The following is a 24,034-nucleotide window of genomic DNA, read 5'->3' as shown; positions in this document are numbered from 1 at the left end:
TCATAGTTTCTCAAATGATAGGGTGGATGTCATACCATTACACAAATAGTGTACAGCGTCAGACTTGCAACTAGTGGCCACAACTTGTTTTCCTGCGTAAATCGATTCCGCATTAACATATCTACGATATTTCGCTGCTGTGCGATAATTACAGCCCACACTGGGAAAAAAAAAGACGACCTTTATTTTTTCGAGGTGATAGTTAAAACTTTATGACTACGCCAAGTATGTGTAAGGAAACCAGCGAAATGTGCAATATCTGTGCTGCAAAATGTAGATTATCCGTTCTTCACATATGTGTAACTGTCGAAGAGAACCAGACCAGCAAGAACTCCTACATACAAATGTTAACGGAATAATGAAGTTAAACACATGGCGAGGCAGGGGCCACCAGAGCTCAAAATAAAGGGTGTTACAAAAAAGGTACGGCCAAACTTTCAGGAATCATTCCTCACACACTAATAAAGAAAAGATGTTATGTGGACATATATCCGGAAACGCTTAATTTCCATGTTAGAGCTCATTTTAGTTTCGTCAGTATGTACTGTACTTCCTCGATTCACCGCCAGTTGGCCCAATTGAAGGAAGGTAATGTTGACTTGTGCAATCACGTCATCAACACAGATTTTCTGTGAACGTTTGGGCAGGCATTGTTGGTGATGTCTTGATTGGACCCCATGTTCTTCCACCTACGCTCAATGGAGCACGTTATCATGATTTCATACGGGATACTCTACCTGTGCTGCTAGAACATGTGCCTTTACAAGTACGACACAACATGTGGTTCATGCACGATGGAGCTCCTGCACATTTCAGTCGAAGTGTTCGTACGCTTCTCAACAACAGATTCAGTGACCGATGGATTGGTAGAGGCGGACCAATTCCATGGCCTCCACGCTCTCCTCACCTCAACCCTCTTGACTTTCATTTATGGGGGCATTTGAAAGCTCTTGTCTACGCAACCCCGGTACCAAATGTAGAGACTCTTCGTGCTCGTATTGTGGACGGCTGTAATACAATACGCCATTCTCCAGGGCTGCATCAGCGCATCAGGGATTCCATGCGACGGATGGTGGATGCATGTATCCTCGCTAACGGAGGACATTTTTAACATTTCCTGTAACAAAGTGTTTTAAGTCACGCTGGTACGTTCTGTTGCTGTGTGTTTCCATTCCATAATTAATGTGATTTGAAGAGAAGTAATGAAATGAGCTCTAACATGGAAAGTAAGCGTTTCCGGACACATGTCCACATAACATATTTTCTTTCTTTGTGAGTGAGGAATGTTTCCTGAAAGTTTGGCCGTACCTTTTTGTAACACCCTGTATATCATGCTAAAAAAATTAGAATACAAATAAAAACATTTTTAAATTTTATGACTGAATGTAGTTCTTTTTCTTATTACATTTCAAACAATATCCACTATAGAAAATGTGTACACAACATACTATGGGATTATGAAGGTGGTAAATAGATCACGAAAGAGTTGATTGAAACAGGAATGTTTGTGGCAATGTTACATCATAAAAATTTTGTTTACCTGGTGTTTAATAAGAAAAGCACAACTCAGTGTCTCTCGCTGAGAGAGGTAGATTTAATCTTCCATAATATTTCAGTAAAATAGTTACAGTGTCTTAATGACGCAGAAAATTCCAGCGTAAAAACAATAACTGTTGAAAATTGTCGAGCGCAAAGCTCCGTCTCACCTTATTAGAACAGATGCACTAAAATAGCTGCTTACGGCAGACTGTTTCGGTATTTATCGTCATTGTCAAGTACGTCTAAACTGATGTGACCTCCATATTACGTCGTTAGTGAACTGTCTTATAATACTCAGTTTTTTATATAAGGTGGTAAATGACGTAATATATTGAAAATAAAGCGTTAAAAAATCGGTGTGTCAGTAGTTTGACAGTTCCACTCTTACGACCCTGTATGTTTGTAAAGATCTTTGTAAATATATAGCGCGCAGGAATGGAATTCTCAAACTACTGATACACCGTAATTCATATTTTGTTTTCATTATATTACATAACATACCATCTTATTAAAACAGTGACAGTTATAAGAGAGTTCACTAACGACGTAATAAGGACGTCACATCAGTCTAGAGGTACTTGAAAATAGCGGTAAATGCTGAGACAGTCTGTCGCAAATAAAGATTTGTTACTATAAGCAGCTATTTTGGTACATCTATTCTAACAATCATGTTGTTATCAGACATATACAGGGCTTAGATAAAGTCCGGGAACACTTTCAATTATTTACTGCACAGGAACTAAACGTTGTACAGATGACATACATATTGCATTTTGAAGAGAAACTCTGTTTTTACAAACATTCGATGTGCGAACCATGGGTGACCTGGCAGACATCAATACGGTAATCGAATTCTTGTCATACCTGTCCCAGCATGGCATCGTCGACTGGCAGTCGCTTCCCGTATTCTCTCCCGGAGTTCTGCTACATCAGGTGGTAAAGCTGGCGCATACACCAGATCTTTAATGTGTCCCCACAGAAAAAAGTCACACGGAGTGAGATATGGTAATCGGGGAGGCCACTTCATGAAACTCCAACACACAGAAAGCTCCCTCCGCACCTGAACTCGCCATGTTTGCGACTAGCGCTGACTATCAGCAAATTACCAAACTACGCTGTGGCGGTACACATGAAAAAAACTTTCAGAGTTTCTCTTCAAAATGGCATATGTATGATATCTGTACAATGTTTCGTTCTTGTGCAATAAAGAATTGAAAGTGTTCCCGGTGTTTATGTACACCCCGTATAATTCTGCTGGCCCTGAAGAAGAAAAATTCCATCCATCCATCTCACCTGATTATCGTTCTGAAGTCCAAATTTGCACGTTGAGTTGGCGCAGTAATTGATGAGTGATAATGGATCTACACTGCTTGCGTTGTCAAATACGTTCATGGGGTACATGGTTTCGTTGCCAGTAGCATCTCTCAGTACGCAGGCGCCCACCATGAAAGCGTAGCCAACGTACGACAGGAATGTGACGACGATCGCCAACAGAGTCCCCAGTGGTATAGAGCTGCTTGGGTCCTGAAATGAGATTAAAAGGAAACAAACAAGAAGAATGCGGTGTTCCATAACACCCATTGGGTTCTAATAAACTTTACGTGCATTTGGATATACACCCTATAATTATTAAATGCTGATCCTCTACCTCTGAATAATTTGCAAACATGACAAGAATGACCGTTGTTCAGAATTGTAGGCTGACATTCTGCCTTTTGTACACCATTTGTGACGTCGTGGTATTCGTTCTTGAGTTGAAATGACAGTGTCATTAATTTGTATTTGCGAAGAGTCGCAGTCAAGATTCAGTTAGTCTTGGCGCTTTCTCTGAGTTCTTGATGGATGATAGTCTAATGCATAATCACTGTTCAGCGTACGTAAATAATCATTTGAACTTATAAACGCGCACAATTTCGGTCCTGACGGTGCAATATTTTGCACATAGCTCTCAATTATTTTGAATAGCACTTCAAAGGTGGTCATAAACATGAAACTATCACTTAAAATACGTTGATTGCAGTAAATATGAGACAGAATTTATTCTAAACTAATGTCCTGCTAGCATTAAGAACTATTTTTGTCAACAACTGATTCTGGGATGTCATGTTATCTATTACTAGGTCAACTGAACATCATGCACCGAGAGCCAATTTAAAACTCGGTGATTGTTTAATAATTTTTTCATGAACAAAGCATTAGCTATGAAACTGCTACCGTCTTTTAAAAGTGTGTGTGTGTGTGTGTGTGTGTGTGTGTGTGTGTGTGTGTGTGTGTGTGTGTGGGAGGGGGGGGGGGGAGGGGGAGGGATACATTGAAACTTAAAGCAAATTACGTGTTAAATAGTACTTGTTTCCACTCAGTTTATTTTACGAGAAGTACGAGTTTTTTGGCATATAATGTAACAGCGTTGCAAACTTTAAATATATTCAAAATAATGATCCACTGTAGAGCTACAGTTAAGCTACTTCATATACACAACGTTTATTGAAAGATCCGAAGACATTGTAACTTTTGATCAAAGAGGGTGATGTATGTTCATCATAGTGAACGTTATGAATGTACACTCCTGGAAATGGAAAAAAGAACACATTGACACCGGTGTGTCAGACCCACCATACTTGCTCCGGACACTGCGAGAGGGCTGTACAAGCAATGATCACACGCACGGCACAGCGGACACACCAGGAACCGTGGTGTTGGCCGTCGAATGGCGCTAGCTGCGCAGCATTTGTGCACCGCCGCCGTCAGTGTCAGCCAGTTTGCCGTGGCATACGGAGCTCCATCGCAGTCTTTAACACTGGTAGCATGCCGCGACAGCGTGGACGTGAACCGTATGTGCAGTTGACGGACTTTGAGCGAGGGCGTATAGTGGGCATGCGGGAGGCCGGGTGGACGTACCGCCGAATTGCTCAACACGTGGGGCGTGAGGTCTCCACAGTACATCGATGTTGTCGCCAGTGGTCGGCGGAAGGTGCACGTGCCCGTCGACCTGGGACCGGACCGCAGCGACGCACGGATGCACGCCAAGACCGTAGGATCCTACGCAGTGCCGTAGGGGACCGCACCGCCACTTCCCAGCAAATTAGGGACACTGTTGCTCCTGGGGTATCGGCGAGGACCATTCGCAACCGTCTCCATGAAGCTGGGCTACGGTCCCGCACGCCGTTAGGCCGTCTTCCGCTCACGCCCCAACATCGTGCAGCCCGCCTCCAGTGGTGTCGCGACAGGCGTGAATGGAGGGACGAATGGAGACGTGTCGTCTTCAGCGATGAGAGTCGCTTCTGCCTTGGTGCCAATGGCGGCCGTATGCGTGTTTGGCGCCGTGCAGGTGAGCGCCACAATCAGGACTGCATACGACCGAGGCACACAGGGCCAACACCCGGCATCATGGTGTGGGGAGCGATCTCCTACACTGGCCGTACACCACTGGTGATCATCGAGGGGACACTGAATAGTGCACGGTACATCCAAACCGTCATCGAACCCATCGTTCTACCATTCCTAGACCGGCAAGGGAACTTGCTGTTCCAACAGGACAATGCCCGTCCGCATGTATCCCGTGCCACCCAACGTGCTCTAGAAGGTGTAAGTCAACTACCCTGGCCAGCAAGATCTCCGGATCTGTCCCCCATTGAGCATGTTTGGGACTGGATGAAGCGTCGTCTCACGCGGTCTGCACGTCCAGCACGAACGCTGGTCCAACTGAGGCGCCAGGTGGAAATGGCATGGCAAGCCGTTCCACAGGACTACATCCAGCATCTCTACGATCGTCTCCATGGGAGAATAGCAGCCTGCATTGCTGCGAAAGGTGGATATACACTGTACTAGTGCCGACATTGTGCATGCTCTGTTGCCTGTGTCTATGTGCCTGTGGTTCTGTCAGTGTGATCATGTGATGTATCTGACCCCAGGAATGTGTCAATAAAGTTTCCCCTTCCTGGGACAATGAATTCACGGTGTTCTTATTTCAATTTCCAGGAGTGTATATTTATGCACATTTCTTTGACAGAGGAATCAACAGTTATACTGTCTTTGGCCCCTAAATAGTCCTCTATATCCCTCTAACTATTATGCATAGAGATACCATTCGTTAAGTCTTTCAGTGCAGGCCTAGCTCCTCTTACTCTCACGAGTTATAGACGTACATTAGGAGAACAGGGTTGGCAAGTTACGTGTACAGGTAGCAATTTTTCTGTTTCTTTGTAAATGTGCACTAGCAGTTTGTACACTAACTTTTTCACCTGTTTCTCAATTTTGCAATAGTTCAGACTATGTTATGACTGTCTGCCTAGATACAACAATATAACAATACTTCATGTAGAAAGGTTTTGTTAATGGATTCTTTCGTCATTGCTTGATATAAAAATTTCATATTTAAGAATGAAACATCCACGTTTGTTGTTTTAACCGAGAAATATGAAACTTGTCACATTTTTAACACAGTTATATATGGTGATACATGTGTTCTATTATCTAAATACTATATATAGGCCGGCCGCGGTGGCCATGCGGTTCTGGCGCTGCAGTCCGGAACCGCGGGACCGCTACGGTCGCAGGTTCGAATCCTGCCTCGGGCATGGGTGTGTGTGATGTCCTTAGGTTAGTTAGGTTTAAGTAGTTCTAAGTTCTAGGGGACGTATGACCTAAGCTGTTGAGTCCCATAGTGCTCAGAGCCATTTGAACCATTTGAACTATATTTATCCACACACTGTATAATAATGATTGCCATTTTTTTGTACCATTCCTTGTTAAGTTGGCTTGAGAACAGTACCCTAAGCGAAACTAATTATCAATAAACATCGTATTCTTCAAGCAGTTTGCAGGGTTAATAATCTCTTCGATCTTATAATTGCTTTAAATTAGTATCTGCTTTATTTGTTTCAGAGGTGGAAATTTATTTCCTAGAGAAAACTGTAACCTATAATGTTTATAAATCGACCATTACGCATTTTCCCGGCATACCACATGCCTCAACATGTTGTTCTCAGCAGCATTTATTAATAGAAATAACTTCCATTTTACGGCTATTTCTCTTATAGCATCCACACAAAATAACTTGGCCCATAACTGTGCTGGTGATGCAGTAGAGGAGAGAACAATTGAAGTGGTGTGAGGTTCACTGCGAACGACCATCCTGCGGTAGGGGAGTTGTGGTTCGACACCTGTAACTTATGCGCAAATGTTAATTTGTAAGCTACAGCTAGCTAGTCTGCAAACGACTGCAGTAACTGATTAGGTTCTGTCAGTACGTACAGTAATAGGACAAATCAGGACGTGACAAAAAGGTATGGTCAAAGTTCCAGGAAACATTCCTCACACAAGAGGAATAAATGTGTTCTGTGATGATGGCCGTGGAAACACTTTATTTCCATGTTAGAGCTCATTTTCTACTTCTCTTCATAATGAGATTAATCATCGGAAATACACTCCTGGAAATGGAAAAAAAACACATTGACACCGGTGTGTCAGACCCACCATACTTGCTCCGGACACTGCGAGAGGGCTGTACAAGCAATGATCACACGCACGGCACAGCGGACACACCAGGAACCGCGGTGTTGGCCGTCGAATGGCGCTAGCTGCGCAGCATTTGTGCACCGCCGCCGTCAGTGTCAGCCAGTTTGCCGTGGCATACGGAGCTCCATCGCAGTCTTTAACACTGGTAGCATGCCGCGACAGCGTGGACGTGAACCGTATGTGCAGTTGACGGACTTTGAGCGAGGGCGTATAGTGGGCATGCGGGAGGCCGGGTGGACGTACCGCCGAATTGCTCAACACGTGGGGCGTGAGGTCTCCACAGTACATCGATGTTGTCGCCAGTGGTCGGCGGAAGGTGCACGTGCCCGTCGACCTGGGACCGGACCGCAGCGACGCACGGATGCACGCCAAGACCGTAGGATCCTACGCAGTGCCGTAGGGGACCGCACCGCCACTTCCCAGCAAATTAGGGACACTGTTGCTCCTGGGGTATCGGCGAGGACCATTCGCAACCGTCTCCATGAAGCTGGGCTACGGTCCCGCACACCGTTAGGCCGTCTTCCGCTCACGCCCCAACATCGTGCAGCCCGCCTCCAGTGGTGTCGCGACAGGCGTGAATGGAGGGACGAATGGAGACGTGTCGTCTTCAGCGATGAGAGTCGCTTCTGCCTTGGTGCCAATGACGGTCGTATGCGTGTTTGGCGCCGTGCAGGTGAGCGCCACAATCAGGACTGCATACGACCGAGGCACACAGGGCCAACACCCGGCATCATGGTGTGGGGAGCGATCTCCTACACTGGCCGTACACCACAGGTGATCGTCGAGGGGACACTGAATATTGCACGGTACATCCAAACCGTCATCGAACCCATCGTTCTACCATTCCTAGACTGGCAAGGGAACTTGCTGTTCCAACAGGACAATGCACGTCCGCATGTATCCCGTGCCACCCAACGTGCTCTAGAAGGTGTAAGTCAACTACCCTGGCCAGCAAGATCTCCGGATCTGTCCCCCATTGAGCATGTTTGGGACTGGATGAAGCGTCGTCTCACGCGGTCTGCACGTCCAGCACGAACGCTGGTCCAACTGAGGCGCCAGGTGGAAATGGCATGGCAAGCCGTTCCACAGGACTACATCCAGCATCTCTACGATCGTCTCCATGGGAGAATAGCAACCTGCATTGCTGCGAAAGGTGGATATACTGTGTACTAGTGCCGACATTGTGCATGCTCTGTTGCCTGTGTCTATGTGCCTGTAGTTCTGTCAGTGTGATCATGTGATGTATCTGACCCCAGGAATGTGTCAATAAAGTTTCCCCTTCCTGGGACAATGAATTCACGGTGTTCTTATTTCAATTTCCAGGAGTGTACACAGAAACAATGTGCCAGCATTACTTGAAATAATCAAAATACCCTCTTGATTACGTTTGGTTGGAGTGTACAGTAAGGTAATTTTTAAGTTCACCGACAGCGTTTGTTGTCGCATCTGAACGAGGGTAATGTTGACATGTGACTCACTTCATTGCTTGTGTTGACAAGCGACGATATCATTGCTCTGCTAGGATGATGCTTGTGGGATTAACAGTTTAGTTCTCCTCACGAATTTAGTTTCCAGTGTAGTGCAATGGAAGTGTAGTCAAATGAGGAGTTGGCAGATACCCTTCTGCTCTACGGATTAGCAGATGGAAATTGCCGTGGCGCTCAACGTTTGTATTGGAAGAGATCACCAGAAGGATGGTGCCCTGACGGGAGGACGTATGAAGAAATTGATCGCCGTCTTAGGGTGCATGGGACGCTTACGTCTACTACTCGCGACTAGGGGAGAGCGTGGGACCCGGTTGGTGGGGGGGGGGGGGGGGGGTAGAAGCACGAGGACACATCAACTGGAAGAGGAACTTCTTTGTGCAGTTGATTACAGCCGTAAGTGTCAGCGTAAGACTGTTAGTTGTAACAAGTACATAATGTTGACCACATGACTGTCTGGAGAATGCTATGTGAGGTAGGCACTACCAGCTGTTGATTATCCTGCATGGGTACGACGTCTGCGAATGGTTCCTTCAGCAATGTGTCAACCCTCACTTTAGTTCATGTACTGTTCATGGATCAGGTTTTGTTTCATAGTAGATGGTTAATATATGGAAGAGTTGTAGAAACTGAGCACTAGTACGGAAATGAACTGCTTCTGGACCCACGTCCATATAACATATTTTCTCCCTATGTGTGTGATGAATGTTCCCTGACAATCTGGTCCTGCCTTTTTTGTTACGCCCTGTATAGATGTTCAAAGTCGATAGATTCCCGCTAGAGTACCCAAAAGTTTATTTAATCGTACGGCTAGGGCCCCCGTCGGGCAGGCCGTTCGCTGGGTGTTCGTCTTTCAAATTGACGCCACTTCGGCGACCTGCAGTCGATGAGGATGATAGGATGATGATGAGGACAGCATAACACCCAGTCCTCGGGCGGAGAAAATTCCCCGACCCAGCCGGGAATCGAATCGAACCCGGGCCCAGAGGATTGACAATCCGTCACGCTGACTACTCAGTTACCCGGGGCGGACAGTACCCAAAAAGAAATAATCATATAAAGAAAAGATCTCAAAGCAAAACAAAATCGACCACACACACAGCTGGAAGGAAATCTCATAACACAAAAAGGCGGGTAAAAACGTAGCATGACATTTACTATGATACTGACGATGCAAACTAAAGAACGTATGTCACATGAAAATTATTTGTCAGTCCCCCATAACCTGTTCAGCAATATCACCCACAAATAAAATTTTCTTTTCCTTCTTCCGCATCTTTCCTGAAGCAGTAAGCCCTGGGACGAAACTGTAGGTATGTTTTCCACTCTCACTCAATGTTCTCTTTCCTGAGAGAGATTGGAAAAGATAACTCTCCCTGTAACCGTCTCAAGAACAAAATGGTTCAAATGGCTCTGAGCACTATGGGACTTAACATCTGAGATCATCAGTCCCCTAGAACTTAGAACTACTTAAACCTAACCAACCTAAGGACATCACACACATCCATGCCCGAGGCAGGATTCGAACTTGCGACCGTAGCGGTCGCGCGGTTCCAGACTGAAGCGCCTAGAACCGCTCGGCCATTCCGGCCGGCCGTCTCAAGAACAGTTTTGAATGAGATTATTGCTTCTTTGTTTGCCTGTTTCGACAAAAACTTAATGGCATTGCATATAAAAGTATGTGCCTTATTTTGAAGAACTTTCCCTGTAGCTGCGCGGTGTGAAGACTGCGGTGCCATGCTGTGTAGCAAAAACGTAGCAAACTCCAAACTGTGTTAGTGTCCAGTTGATAAATCTTGACATTCAGGTAACCCAAAAGCCATAATTCACTCTGGTTCAAATCTGTTGATCTTGATGGCCACGCAGTTTGGAACGATTCGCTAATGATTCCGTTCCCTCCGAATATTTTACTGAGTAACCGAGTAACCTCTGGAACAGAGGTGGAGCTTCATCGCGCATCATGACAGTTGAGCCCAAAGCACTTCTCTCCTCTTGAGTAGGGATCACATGTTGGCGAAGTAGATTACAGTAACGTGTGCGTTCACGCTGCATGTCATCGGTCTTTAAGTTCCTCAAGGAAAAATGGTCCAATCATGAACTGTACCGTGCAGTCAAATCATATTGCGATGCGTTCACTACGCAGCGGAATTTCATGAACGTTCGTGACGATTCTCAAATGCGACAATTGTGTGCTGACGGCTCCAGTGAGCGTAAAGTGTGCTTCATCACTCCACAAAATGCACAAAGGCCACAGGTTATCAACTTCAATCCCACCAAGATAAAGAGCAAAATCTGCTCAAATATCTGTGTCACGTGCCAAAAGGTGGTGAGCAATGTGGATTTTATATGGATGCCATTTCACAGTTGTTTTCGGACAGAAGATCATGGAATATTCAGTTGTCGTAACACAGGTCGTCCGCTACATGAAGCTCGCACATTGCGTCCAACGTCCTCAGCCGTGGCAACAACAATTCCGTCAATAATTTGCGGCACAATTGGCCGTCGGCCTCTCCCAGGAGTCATTCCCAAATCGCCAGTTAATTCGAACTTCCGAATCATATTCATCCACACCGGTGCGGAAAGAGGACCTCTCCGTATTCCTTTAATGCGTCGACATTCGCGATGAGCAGTAGCACTGTTGCTGGCGTTGAGATAAAACAGCATTACGAGCAACGGTCCCGCTCGTATTGCCCAGATCGATGTTGACTGTCTGCGACTGTAACACTTGTGTTTCTTGTTGTTTTTTGTGCTTGTTTTTCAACTATACGTCGCCGTACCAGTACCGACGCCGAACGGCAAGTCTACATCTAGATCTGCATATCCCGCAAACCACCGTACAGTGCATGGCGGAGGGTACCCTGTGCTGCTGCTACTTATTTCCTCTCCTGTTCCACTCGCAAACACGATTGCCTGAAAGCCTCTGTATGATCCCCAATTTCACGCATGTTATCTTCACGGTCCTTGTGCGAAATGTACGTTGGTGCAGTAGCATCGTTCTGCAATCGGCATCAAATATAGTGTATCTAAATTTGGCCAAATTTGTGGAAAGTGCATTGTCTTCCCTCCAGGGAAATTGAGTTCATAATGCATCCCCGTAACACGTGCTTGTTGATCTGACCTGCCAGTAACAAATCTAACAGCTGAATTGCTTCCATTCGTTCCTTTAATCTGACCTGGTACTCAAGAATGGGTCGGACCAGCGTTTTATACGCCGTTTCCTGTGTGGATTAGTACACTTTCCCAAAGTTCTCCCTATAAAACGAAGACGAGCATTCGCCTTCGTTACTACCAACCTAACCTACTCATTCCATTTGATATCGCTTTGCAACGATAAGTCTAGATATTTAATCGAAATGAATGTTCAGGGTGCTCCCTAGTAATGCTGTATTCGAATGTTACAGGATTCTTTCCCTACTCATCCTCATTAACTTACCTTTTTCTATGTATAGAGCGAGCTGCCATTCATCGCAACAGCTAGAAACTTTGTCCAAGTCATTTTGTATAATTCTACAGTCCCCACTGCAACATCATCAGCAGATATCCGTAGACTGCTGATCAGTATGTCCGTTGGTCATTTGTGAATGTAGAGAACAACAGTGGTCCTATCACCCTTCCCTGAGACACTCCTGACGATACCCTTATCTCTGGTGAACACTCGCCGTCGACGCGATGTCACTAAATGGCTCTGAGCGCTATGGGACTTAACATCTGTGGTCATCTGGCGCCTAGAACTTAGAACTACTTAAACCTAACTAACCTAAGGACGTCACACACATCCATGCCCGAGGCAGGATTCGAACCTGCGACCGTAGCGGTCACGCGGTTCCAGACTGAAGCGTCTAGAACCGCACGGCCACACCGGCCGGCGATGTCACTAACACTACTAACAACGCAAATCCCACAGTGCACAGTTTGAGCACCATTCCTATGAAGTTGGGTAACCATACGGTAAATATTTTCCGTCCACACTGACTCAAGTAGCGAAAATTTAATTAGAAGCACTCTATATGCCAACATAGTCTTAACGTTAATATTTGTGTAAGCAGGATAGATGATCGCTCTTTTTCAAATCTCACACATACGCTGCATTGTACTGAATACATTCCTCAATGTAGCTTTCTCTACTGCATTTAGAATATCACTTATTTGAATTTTTCTTGCTTCTGCCTGTGTCAACAAATAGCTGAATGTAAAAGTGAATGTCCATATAAAACTAGTAAATAAAGAAACAGGCAACATCAGTATTTAGCATACCTTATGGAAGTTTATATGTTCTTAATCACTTGTCATCCCCTAAATATGATACCAAACATGTATTGTTTGTATTGAAGGAACTAGTCACATTACAGGCGTGCTCAGGTAGCATATTAAATAAACTTGAAGAAAATATCATACTCACAATGACAAAACGCCCTCAAATAGTATTCGAAATATTTTCATATGAGTATCGTTTCTCTAAGGATTACCTGAAGCATACCTTCATTTCCGGTATTTTCAGATAAAAGATGAACATCTCTAGAACGTAAGGACAGTTCGAGGACGCTATTCTACTCTAAGCACCATTTTTACACATACTTACTTTGAGGTCCCCCGACAGATTGGCTCCAGCCACAATTCCAGTGACGGCCGGGAAGAAGACAGAGAAGACGGAGAAGAAGTTGTGATGGACTCCCTCATAGTAACGATAGTCGTTCCACAAGTTTTCTTTGAAAGTCTCCACTGAAACACAAAACAGCCGACTCGTGGCATGGATGGAATACTGCATTGTCAGACGTGCTAATCACATCATTTACGGCAATAAATGCCACTAAAATAAATTTTGAATGTAATCTGAAGAATAAATACATCAAATACTAGAATGTTGTAAGAATGAACTGATACGTTTACTCAACCACTTACTATTGTAGCCCACAAATCCTCTAGACCTTTCCTCGGCGCTCTTTGGTCCGATTATACTTCCTGCTATAAAGTCTATTTGCGCAGCAATCAGAACAAATAGAAGTATCATCTGCGTCTGGAAACAACGATTTCATTAGAATCTCCAATTGCTGAAGATTGTGAAACATAGCAAGATACTAAAATAGTTTATTTTCTTTCATCCAAACTGATGTTACTAAATTTCAACCTGACACTTTCTTAGTCACTTGTACGTACCCAGTTAAAAAATACACATAGAATGAAACTACTAATGATAAAAATGTTCAAGGAGATAGAAATAGGAACTCCAGGATACAAGCGTCAGAGAATTGTCCAACAGAAAGATATTTTCCACGGTGTCCGCGACAAGAGTAAGTAATTCGTTACTCGTGAAAAATGTGATAACGAAATAAGCAAAAGTTTGTGGTCAGAAACCTCTGAAGTATTTTATTGGTAATAATTAAATATCAACTATGAATAATCAAGCGATGTTCTGTAAACTATGGCGTGCAGCCAAAAACATTTTTACAAACGGATTCCATTCGCAACTGTACATGGTGTGTAGATATGAAATGAAAGATTTTTAAAGATTATGAAAACTACTAGCCATGCTGGAAGAAAAACATCAGATAATGGCAAATGATATGCTTTCGTACTTAAAGAGTCAATTCAGCCTCTGCTTTGAATACACTCGAAACGATACCGTAGCGTGGATTTTCTTTCACTGTATCTCTCAGCAAAGACCCAGCTGACGGTAACTTTAACATACCTGAGCTTTTGTACCGTCGGCAGTGTTTTGTAATAAAGTTAAGGGAACAAGTTACAGTTAGTTTCTTAACAATGTTGTTTTACAACAACAAACTATGTAAAAATTACAGGAAATTTTCCTTGTCTGCAATACTGTTTTACATCTCAGAACGAGTACACTGAAGCTGATAGGTGTGGAATACTTCACATTCTGTGCTACCGTTGGACTCAGAGGCCCAAACCTTTGAAATAAGCCACTGCAAAGTAATGTTCCATCAGTTTCCCAGGAAGGACCATAACATCAGCTTAACGTCTCAAGTTGTTTTTAGAATGAGGCAGAAAAATCCGATAAGTCTACCTTAAATGATTAAGAGAGTGCATAATGGGTACAAAATCAGGATCTTACACTGAACTTTAAGATATTCCACGTGATCATTAAATCGCAACGAAAGCTGATAAGCGATAATTTTGTAAGACCATTAATCCCACACTGATTGACGGTACCGAGTTACCAGAGCAAAAACAGAAAAATATTACACAGTTAATTCTCTTTATTTATTTTAGACGCAACGATAGAATACATTTTTATTCGTGACTTGTTTCGCCCATACTTTGGCAATGTGTGTTGTGGACAGCACGTATGCTGCCTAAAACCTATGGGTCCTGAAGTTGACGAATGTGTGGTCGTACCAACCAGGATTAAAAATGTGTTCTAGGATTGTGTATAGACGAAATAAACAGAACTGTTAATACATGTCAGATACTTTTCTCCACAGACAGAATATCACCTTTTAAAAGATTTAGGCGTAATCTTGGATAAATATCCAGGATGGAGAGGACAGACTATCACCTGTCACTGACCCACCTCAAATGAAGTAAAATCTAGTCCACTCATTTATCCCGCCGTTTCCCTGCTTCTGTTGTGTAATTCAACACGACATAAATAACGAAAACTTTTGACGAGTCAAGAGTTAACCATGAATTCTTGCGTACGATATGTATATGTAGCACTGAGTTGTTTTATCACTATAATCCTTCCTGAGATCAGTTAAGGTGGATGCGACCAGATAAGCGATGTGATTTTCACACTTTATGCTTTTATCCATTGGTTTCTTAGTCACTGGTGTCCTTCTCTTGGCATACAAATTACGTCTCATCATCTCATAACTGTAACAAAAAGATCTTAGACGTCCAGTAGTCGGCTGTAACTAAACCAGACACTAAATTTTCTCTATCTTCTCCTCCATTTCAGCCAATGGACTTTGGAACAAACAGTCCAGCAACCTGCGTCTGATCCAAAGTCACGCAGCATTTAAGAGGAGATGAGAGCATTACCTATTATCACGTAGCTTCCCTCTAGGCATATCCCAGTCGTATTACTTCCGTACAAAGTGAATCAGCATTTGTAACACAAAATTCTATCCGTGCTTTCCTGATCTCTGTCTTCTCCAGATTTAATTCCTTGTGCACTGGTGTCAAGCGTTTCTGTTAACATTTCATTATTTCCATTTGACTGGAACGTTATGGTAGAAGATAACTGTGTTTCATAATAAGACTGATATTACTGTATTACTTATATATGTTACTACTGTTACAGGCCCTGAGGACTATGGGAGTTAACATCTGTGATCATCAGTCCCCTAGAACTTAGAACTACTTAAACCTAACTAACCTAAGGACATCACATACATCCATGCCCGAGGCAGGATTCGAACCTGTGACCGTAGCAGTCGCGCGGTTCCGGACTGAGCGCCTAGAACCGCTAGACCACCGCGGCCGGCTACTGTTACAGTTATCATTATCATGTACACCTTATGTGCTATAGAAGTTGCAATGTTAAATGTAAGACTTTTCATTTAGGACAAATGTATAAGTAAAAGAATTACAGCGCGGGGAACGCCACATTGTCACGTTACTATAAAATTCTCACATATACTTTAGGTCAACGCAAATGTAATTACTCATTTCAACATTAACAGTAACTTTGAAGTCGGTGTAAACGACTAACACTAGAAATTATAAACGTGCAAAACAGAATAAATCGAAAGGTGCAATATTCCAGATCGCTCTACAACGAAGAATAGAAAAAATGAGATAGGATACACGCTTTGACTCAGAATCCTAAAATGTTAGATGTACCGTTCAGTTCTGATCCTATTGTTCCTGCATGAAGCTTATTAACAACTGAAACACAATACACATCTTCCACAGCAATCATACAAGCCTTATTGTGTAAATGGGTTGAGGAAGGGGGAGGAAGGAAACGAAAGGGTAGGAATTAATGATATCAGCTGCATCGGGACTTACATGTGGAATCAGCGGCGGCAAGTGAAACAGTATGCCAGATCGGGACTCGACCCGGGACCTCCTGCTTATTAGGCAGTTCCGTTTACAGTTGTGCAATCCGGACACAGTGGTTACCGCACCTGCACCGACTATCTTCCCACGCTCCCCGGCTGAGCCACACTCCTATCGAGCGCTACATATCCGGAGTCCCCGTCAATGTCCTTCACGCTTGCTAATTTTAGATTTGCGCTGGAGATCGAATGTAAATGTGCATCCTCACCGAAAGTTCTGGGTTCATTGTCTATTGAGGCGAATCAATTATATTTCTTTGGATCGTGACTACACTGTATACAACAGAATCTTTGTGAACAGTGTCATAAATTTTCCTACGTTATATACTAGGTCGTTTATACACCGAGTATAAGCGAGAGCTGTTCACAACGTGCCATAGACGCGTAGAGGAAATCCAGACGAACAATTCGATATATACATCGAAAAAAGTTTTGCATCACCTCGGTTCCGTGAGTTCCGGAATCTGTACAGAAAATTGGAATAGAGATCAACATAAACATCATTTCCTCCCTTTTTATTTCTCATGAAAACCACACATTGCATGCTGTACCACCATACAGCGAGACCTTCAGAGGTGGTTGTCCAGATTGATATAAACACAGGTACCTCTAATACCCAGTAGCACGTGCTCTTGCACTCATGCACGCTTGTGTTCGTCGTGGCATATTATCTACAAGTTCATCAAGGCACTGTTGGTCCAGATTGTCCCACTCCTCATAGAGTGGTTGGTGGGTCACGTCATCCATTAACAGTCCTTTTCAATACATCCCAGGCATGTCCGATGAGGTTCACATCTGGAGAAAATGCTGGCCACTCTAGTCGAGCGATGTCGTTATCCTGAAGGAAGTCATTCACAAGATGTGCACGATGGGGGCGCGAATTGTCCTCCATGAAGACGAATGCCTCCCCAATATGGTTGCACTATCGGTCGGAGCATGGCATTCACGTATCGTACAGTCGTTACGGTGCCTTCCATGACCACCAGCGGCGTACGTCGGCCCCACATAATGCCACCCCAAAACGTCAGGGAACTACCACCTTGCTGCACTCGCTGGACAGTGTGTCTAAGGCGTTCAGCCTGGTAGGGTTGTCTCCAAACACGTCTCCGACGATTGTCTGATTCAAGGCATATGCGACACTCGTCGCTGAAGAGAACGTGATGTCAATCCTGAGCGGTCCATTCGGGAATGTTGTTGGGCCCGTTTGTAACGCGCTGCATGATGCCGTGGTTGCAAAGATGGATCTCGCCAGGGACGTCGTGAGTGAAGTTGCGCATCATGCAGCCTATTGTGCACAGTTTGAATCGTAACACGACGTCCTGTGGCTGGGTTCCTCGGAGCCATAATCCGTAGGTAGCGTCATCCACTGCAATAGTAGCCCTTGGGCGGCCTGAGCGAGGCTTGTCATCGACAGTTCCTGTCTCTCTGTATCTCCTCCATATCCAGACAACATCGGTTTGGTTCACTCCGAGACGCCTGGACACTTGTCTTCTCGAGAGGCCTTCTTGGCACAGAGTAACAATGTGGACGCGATCGAAACGCAGTATTGACCGTCTAGGCATGGCTGAACTACAGATAACACGACCCGTGTACCTCCTTCATGGTGGAATGACTGGAACTGATCGACTGTCGGACCCGATCCCTCTAATAGGCGCTGTTCATACATGGTTGTTTACATCTTTGGGCGGGTTTGGTTCAACTGGCTCTAAGCACTATGGGACTTAACCTCTGAGGTCATCAGTCCCCTAGCCTTAGAACTACTTAAACCTAACTAACCTAAGGACATCACACACATCAATGCCAGAGGCAGGATTCGAACCTACGACCGTAGCAGCAGCGCGGTTCCGGGTTGAAGCTCTTAGAACCGCTCGGCCACAGCGGCCGGCTTGGGCGGGTGTAGTGACATCTCTCAATAGTCAAAGGGACTGTGTCTGTGATACAATATCCACAGTCAACGTCTGTCTTAAGGAGTTGTGGGAACCGGAGTGATGCAAAACATTTTTTGATGTGTGTAGGATAGTTGTTATCTTTCAAGTTGGGAAGCAGCACCAAATTGGCCTACTGAAGCCACCTAAGCTATGGCACAAGCGTGACACATTAGATTTTGAATGTCCACTAGCGCTGTACGTCACCCGCCGTAGTTGTGCATTTATAAATTGTAAAACTGACGTTGATGTAAACTGTAACTTACTGTTTTGTGAATTTTAATAATGTAAAAATAACAATTAAATCGCTTTTGTTTCTTTGGCCGTTATATTGCGATACTGTTGTGGTTGCCATTTTAGATCGAATGGAAATGTAACAAGGTTTTGCATAACGTTTTCAAAAGTATTTTACTTTCATCACCCTTACGGGAAAGGTTAACCTACTAATGTCAACGAAAGCCTTTGGTGTAAGAGGAGGGACGGTACAAGTGCTGCTGTTTAGGTGGCTTTCCTAAGCCAATTTGTGTTTGTTTCGCGGCTTGATAGATCACAAGTGTTTGATATCAATTTGTTCGTCTAGACTTTCCCTAAACCACCCACCATCTTGTGCACAGTTACCGTTTACACTTTACGCTCTGTATGCTGTGCACATAACGGTTCTCTAACAATCTCGTGGTGTGCGCTCAAAGTGATTTTTATGTCTGAAGATGTTTCTCCTCTTGGAATAAATATGAATTAAGATGTTAGGAAGTCTTTTCTGAAGATATTTCTCTGGAATGTAGCCGTGTATGTAAGTGAAAAGTGGAAGATAGGCCAATGAGACAGAAAGAGGATAGAAGCTTTCGAAATGTGGTGCTACAGAAGACTGTTGAAGATTAGATGAGGAGATGGAGTACCTAAATAGGAACAGAATCATACTGTTGAAAAAAATTTATGGCACAATATGACTTAACTCTAGAACACTAAAGGGAGGAAATGTTACAATGTTACCAAACTATCGTAAATTTTACTACGCCGTATTTTACTCAACGTAAGCCATAATCAATAGTTTACGCACTAGATAATTACAATTGCTAGGTCTCAAGTGGTATGTTGTTGTTGTTGTGGTCTTCAGTCCTGAGATTGGTTTGATGCAGCTCTCCATGCTACTCTATCCTGTGCAAGTTTCTTCATCTCCCAGTACCTACTGCAGCCTACATCTTTCTGAATCTGATTAGTGTATTCATCTCTTGGTCTCCCTCTACGATTTTTACCCTCCACGCTGCCCTCCAATGCTAAATTTGTGATCCCTTGATGCCTCAGAACATGTCCTACCAACCGATCCCTTCTTCTAGTCAAGTTGTGCCACAAGCTCCTCTTCTCCCCAATTCTATTCAATACCTCCTCATTAGTTATGTGACCTACCCATCTAATCTACAGCATTCTTCAATAGCACCACATTTCGAAAGCTTCTATTCTCTTCTTGTCTAAACTATTTATCGTCCATGCTTCACTTCCATACATGGCTACACTCCATACAAATACTTTCAGAAACGACTTCCTGACACTTGAATCTATACTCGATGTTAACAAATTTCTCTTCTTCAGAAACGCTTTGCTTGCCATTGCCAGTCTACATTTTATATCCTCTCTACTTCGACCATCCCCGCCCCCTCCCAAATTACATCACATACAAAATAAGTACAACATGTCCTGTTTTACACCCTACACTGACGGTATCAGTTTGACCGGAACCGCGAATTGGTACCAACTGCAATCGTAGATTTCATGAAGGTTAGTAATTTTGGGTTAAAGAAAGGATCGGTTGATGGGACAAAACGTGAGATGCGAAGGAATCTTCAATACAGTAATGAAAAGAAGTGTGAGAGGTAAATTGTTGAGGGAGACCAAGGAAATTCATATGGATGCAGTTTGCAGTAAATATGTAGAGACGAAGAGGCTTGTGCAGAATAGGCTAGCCTGGAGAGCTGCATAAAAACAGTCCTCGGATTCAAAAACCACAACAACGGCACCAGAATGACATGCTATGTTTTGTTTATTAGGAAGTCTTCACACCAGTAACACAGTTGGTCTGAAATTCCATACGTTCGTATTTAGTTCAACAGATGGCACTGCACAACTGCATCGAATGCCTTCTGGGAGCCAAGGAACGCGGCATCAACCTGGGCGCCGGCATATACTGCCCTCTCGGTCACGTGGACGGACAGAGAAGGTGCGTTTCATGCGATCGTTGCGGAATTCATGTCGATTCCTACATAGGAATCAATGTTATCGTGTATTATTTTCATTTATTGTGATGCACTGTGAATATCTGATTGTGTCATTTCAATAGGTGCATTTGCATGTGTTTTACATTTTAAGCTATATTTTTGCAGATATTCATGCTACGCTCTCGTTTGTAGGTAACGGCCTGTTGACCATGGAGTAATAAAAAAAATTTGGATAAGTGCGAATTTGACTCACGAACAGAGTTTTCCGTACAAACACAATAATGTATATAGACTGTTCATCGGTCCCGGGAATCGAGAGTTTCGACGATTTTTGCCTCTTATCGATACCGATGGCAGGATATCAAAATATGTTACATAAATGACTACATTTTTTGATTGCATTGACTTAGAGGCTTAGATGTTTTACACCTTAAAGGGACTGTATACTTTATTAAATTTCAGCTTGATACGTCTAACCGTTCCTGAGAAAAAGCTGTCTTAACAGATAAGAGCGGTCTAAGGTGCTGCAGTCATGGACAGTGCGGCTGGTCCCGGAGGAGGTTCGAGTCCTCCCTCGGGCGTGGGTGTGTGTGTGTTTGTCCTTAGGATAATTTAGGTTAAGTAGTGTGTAAGCTTAAGGACTGATGACCTTAGCAGTTAAGTCCCATAAGATTTCACACACATTTTTTCTTAACAGATGGACAGACAGACGGATAACAAATGACAGAAGAAACACGTTTTTCGTGTGATATAATTACAAATTAATACTCTTCGGATTTTTTCCTTTATTTGTACTGTGAAATCTTGCTTATTGCCAAATTTAACGATTCGAAGTCAACGAGGAGTACCGTATAGTTTTTGACGAGTGACGGGTTTGTATGCGTGCCATCCACCGCAGTAAGCATAGGATATTTGTTTTGTAAATAAAAAACACCTTCTCTTGCTGCACTGTATTTTATTCTCCCAGACGCGTTTCGCCTTTTTTTACTTTAAGGCATCATCAGTGGGATCTGTAACGATACAGTTACGATACATCATTTGTTTTTATACGTATTATTGGTGGATTATAAAACAGTTCACTTCTCGCTTTTTAAATAAATAAGTGATTACAGTTCTACGCGTTTTTAGTTAGCACCTACGTATCGTCTTATCTGGTCTTATGCTGAGAGCCATATCACACAATTGCACTGACGTAGAAGCTCAAATTTTTTACGTCGTCAAGGGACCCTATGCCTTAGTACTTGGCACAGATTTGGACTTTATACGTCTGTCCATCCCTGAGAAAAGGACTCTTAACAGACAGACGAACAGACAGACGAACAGACAGACAAGCAGATTGTCAAAAAGTGGCCCTAAAAAAGTTCTGTTTTTACCGATTGAGGTATGAGAACCTAATAGGAGGTCTGAGTCGGCTATTATGTGCTGAACGCCACTATTAACAGCATGCCCTCAACGTCGGTACGTCTGCCGTACGCTGTAGTGATTCCGGCAGACACTCACACATTGATTCGATTGATCACGCGACAGCGGCAGCTGAGATAAATCAGTGAGCCAGCTTTCACCAGTAGGAGCTGGTTTACGGACAACTTATTAATAACACGGAGGGTTTGGCTATCATTCCTGTGTGGTCGTCGTGCGGAGTCTGTAGGTGCGTCAAGTGTGCGTGAAGCAGCTCCTCTTTGACAGCTGTTAGAGCCCTGTTTAACCTTTCGTGAGTGGGGGAGGGGGGCGGCGACAAGTCCCGCCCACAAACAAACCGAACTCCGGTACACCCAGACCTCCAACAGTGTGTTTCTGTAAAGTACGTGTAGGTTTCTTGACCTCGCAGCAAGTCTTGTTCAAGTGATTACTTATTCAGCATCAGCTTGTCAGCAGCACTGAAATTTAAGCCAGTACCTATCTCGAACTTTTCAAACTTCGCAGAACCTCTTCTACTTCTTTTGTTCTCGTCTAGCACTGATAGAAGAAAGGATATATCGAAGAAATAGCTTAGCCACAGTCTAGGAAATGTCTCACTCAGCAGCGGAGAGAGCGCTGAGCTAAATGACACCATTTTTCTGCAAATCTATTTTATTTATTCGTAATGGGCAACTCGATCACAGTAAGTCATCTTGCATTTTGCAGTGAGCTTCGACCTGTGCGCTCAAAATTCTTTTACTATTTTTGATTGGATAGAGTTTGACTATCATTCCAAGGGGACACTTGTCGTGTATCTGGTTGTTAGACTCAGTTTATCTCTTTCTTGGATGAGATCTTGCGCCTTCGTTCTAATATGTGTAGTTTCCTTTGGTGTTTATAAACAAGAGTATTTCGTTTTTTTTATCGTTATAGCAACACTTTTCCGTCGATTCATTTGAGGTAATCATAACATAGTACCCATCTACTGAAAACGTTTCTGCAAGTTCTTCTACTTCAAAGTAAAATTCTTCCGTGCATTATTTTATGTACGCCATTTTTGTAATTAGATTCCAATACAACTGTAACAGTTCTGCGCCCTTCCTTCTAGAGCTCTCCAAGAACCTCTCATCGCATTTCAGGAACAGACTTACTGCTCCATGCAAAACTAATGATTCCAAACATTTATGGAAGACGAAGTAGCAAAGACAGGTCATCCCAAATACATCCAAACGAGTAAATGCACCGACGTGACAAAAGTCAAGCGGTACCACCTAATAACGTGTCGAGTCTCCAATTTCCCAGCGTAGTGCAGTAGTTCGACATCGCATGGACTCACCAAGTCGTTGGAAGTCCCCTGCAGAAATAGTAAGCCGGGCTGCTTCTACAACGGTCCATAACTGTGAAAACGTTGCCAATGCAGGATTTTGTCCATCAACTGACCTCTCGATTATGTCCCATGAATGATAGATGGGACTGATGTCGGGCGATCTGAGGGGACAAATCATTCGCTTGAATTGTCCAAAATGTCCTCCTAACCGATACGTCCGTGGTAGGTCACACATTGATTTATGCGGTTATTTCACGCAGTGTCGCTTGCACTTAGCCCTGATAACTCTACGCAAACGCCCCTGTTCTCGGTTCTTAAGTGGAGGCCGTCGGCCACTGTGCCGTCAGTGGTGGGAGGTAATGCCCGAAACTTGGTATCCTCGGTACACTGTGGATCTCGGAATATTGAATACCCTACCGATTTCCGGAATGAATCCTCCCACCGTCTAGCTCCAACTACCATTTCGCGTGCAAAGTCTTTTAATTCCCGTCGTGGGGCCAAAATCACGTCGGAAAGTTTTTCACATGAATCATCTTAGTACAAATGACAGCTCCCCCATTTCTCTGCCCTTTTATACCTTGTGTATGCGATACTACTGTTATCTGTATATGTG

General features: G+C 43.8%; 1 protein-coding gene across 1 annotated transcript in view; it reads right to left on the bottom strand.

Moving 5' to 3' along the window:
• LOC124622978 (bumetanide-sensitive sodium-(potassium)-chloride cotransporter-like) overlaps nt 1-24,034 on the bottom strand; it is a 591,187-nt gene that overhangs the window by 139,419 nt on the left and 427,734 nt on the right. The window contains exons 6-8 of the mRNA XM_047148767.1: nt 13,440-13,554; nt 13,120-13,259; nt 2,833-3,063 (exon numbers count right to left, since the gene is read on the bottom strand). Of these exons, the coding sequence (XP_047004723.1) occupies nt 2,833-3,063; nt 13,120-13,259; nt 13,440-13,554 (486 nt within the window). The remainder of the gene's footprint in view (nt 1-2,832; nt 3,064-13,119; nt 13,260-13,439; nt 13,555-24,034) is intronic.

Source organism: Schistocerca americana, chromosome 7 (genome assembly GCF_021461395.2).
Source record: "Schistocerca americana isolate TAMUIC-IGC-003095 chromosome 7, iqSchAmer2.1, whole genome shotgun sequence".
NCBI classification, from domain to species: Eukaryota; Metazoa; Arthropoda; class Insecta; order Orthoptera; family Acrididae; genus Schistocerca; species Schistocerca americana.
This window is presented reverse-complemented; position numbering and strand designations above follow the sequence as displayed.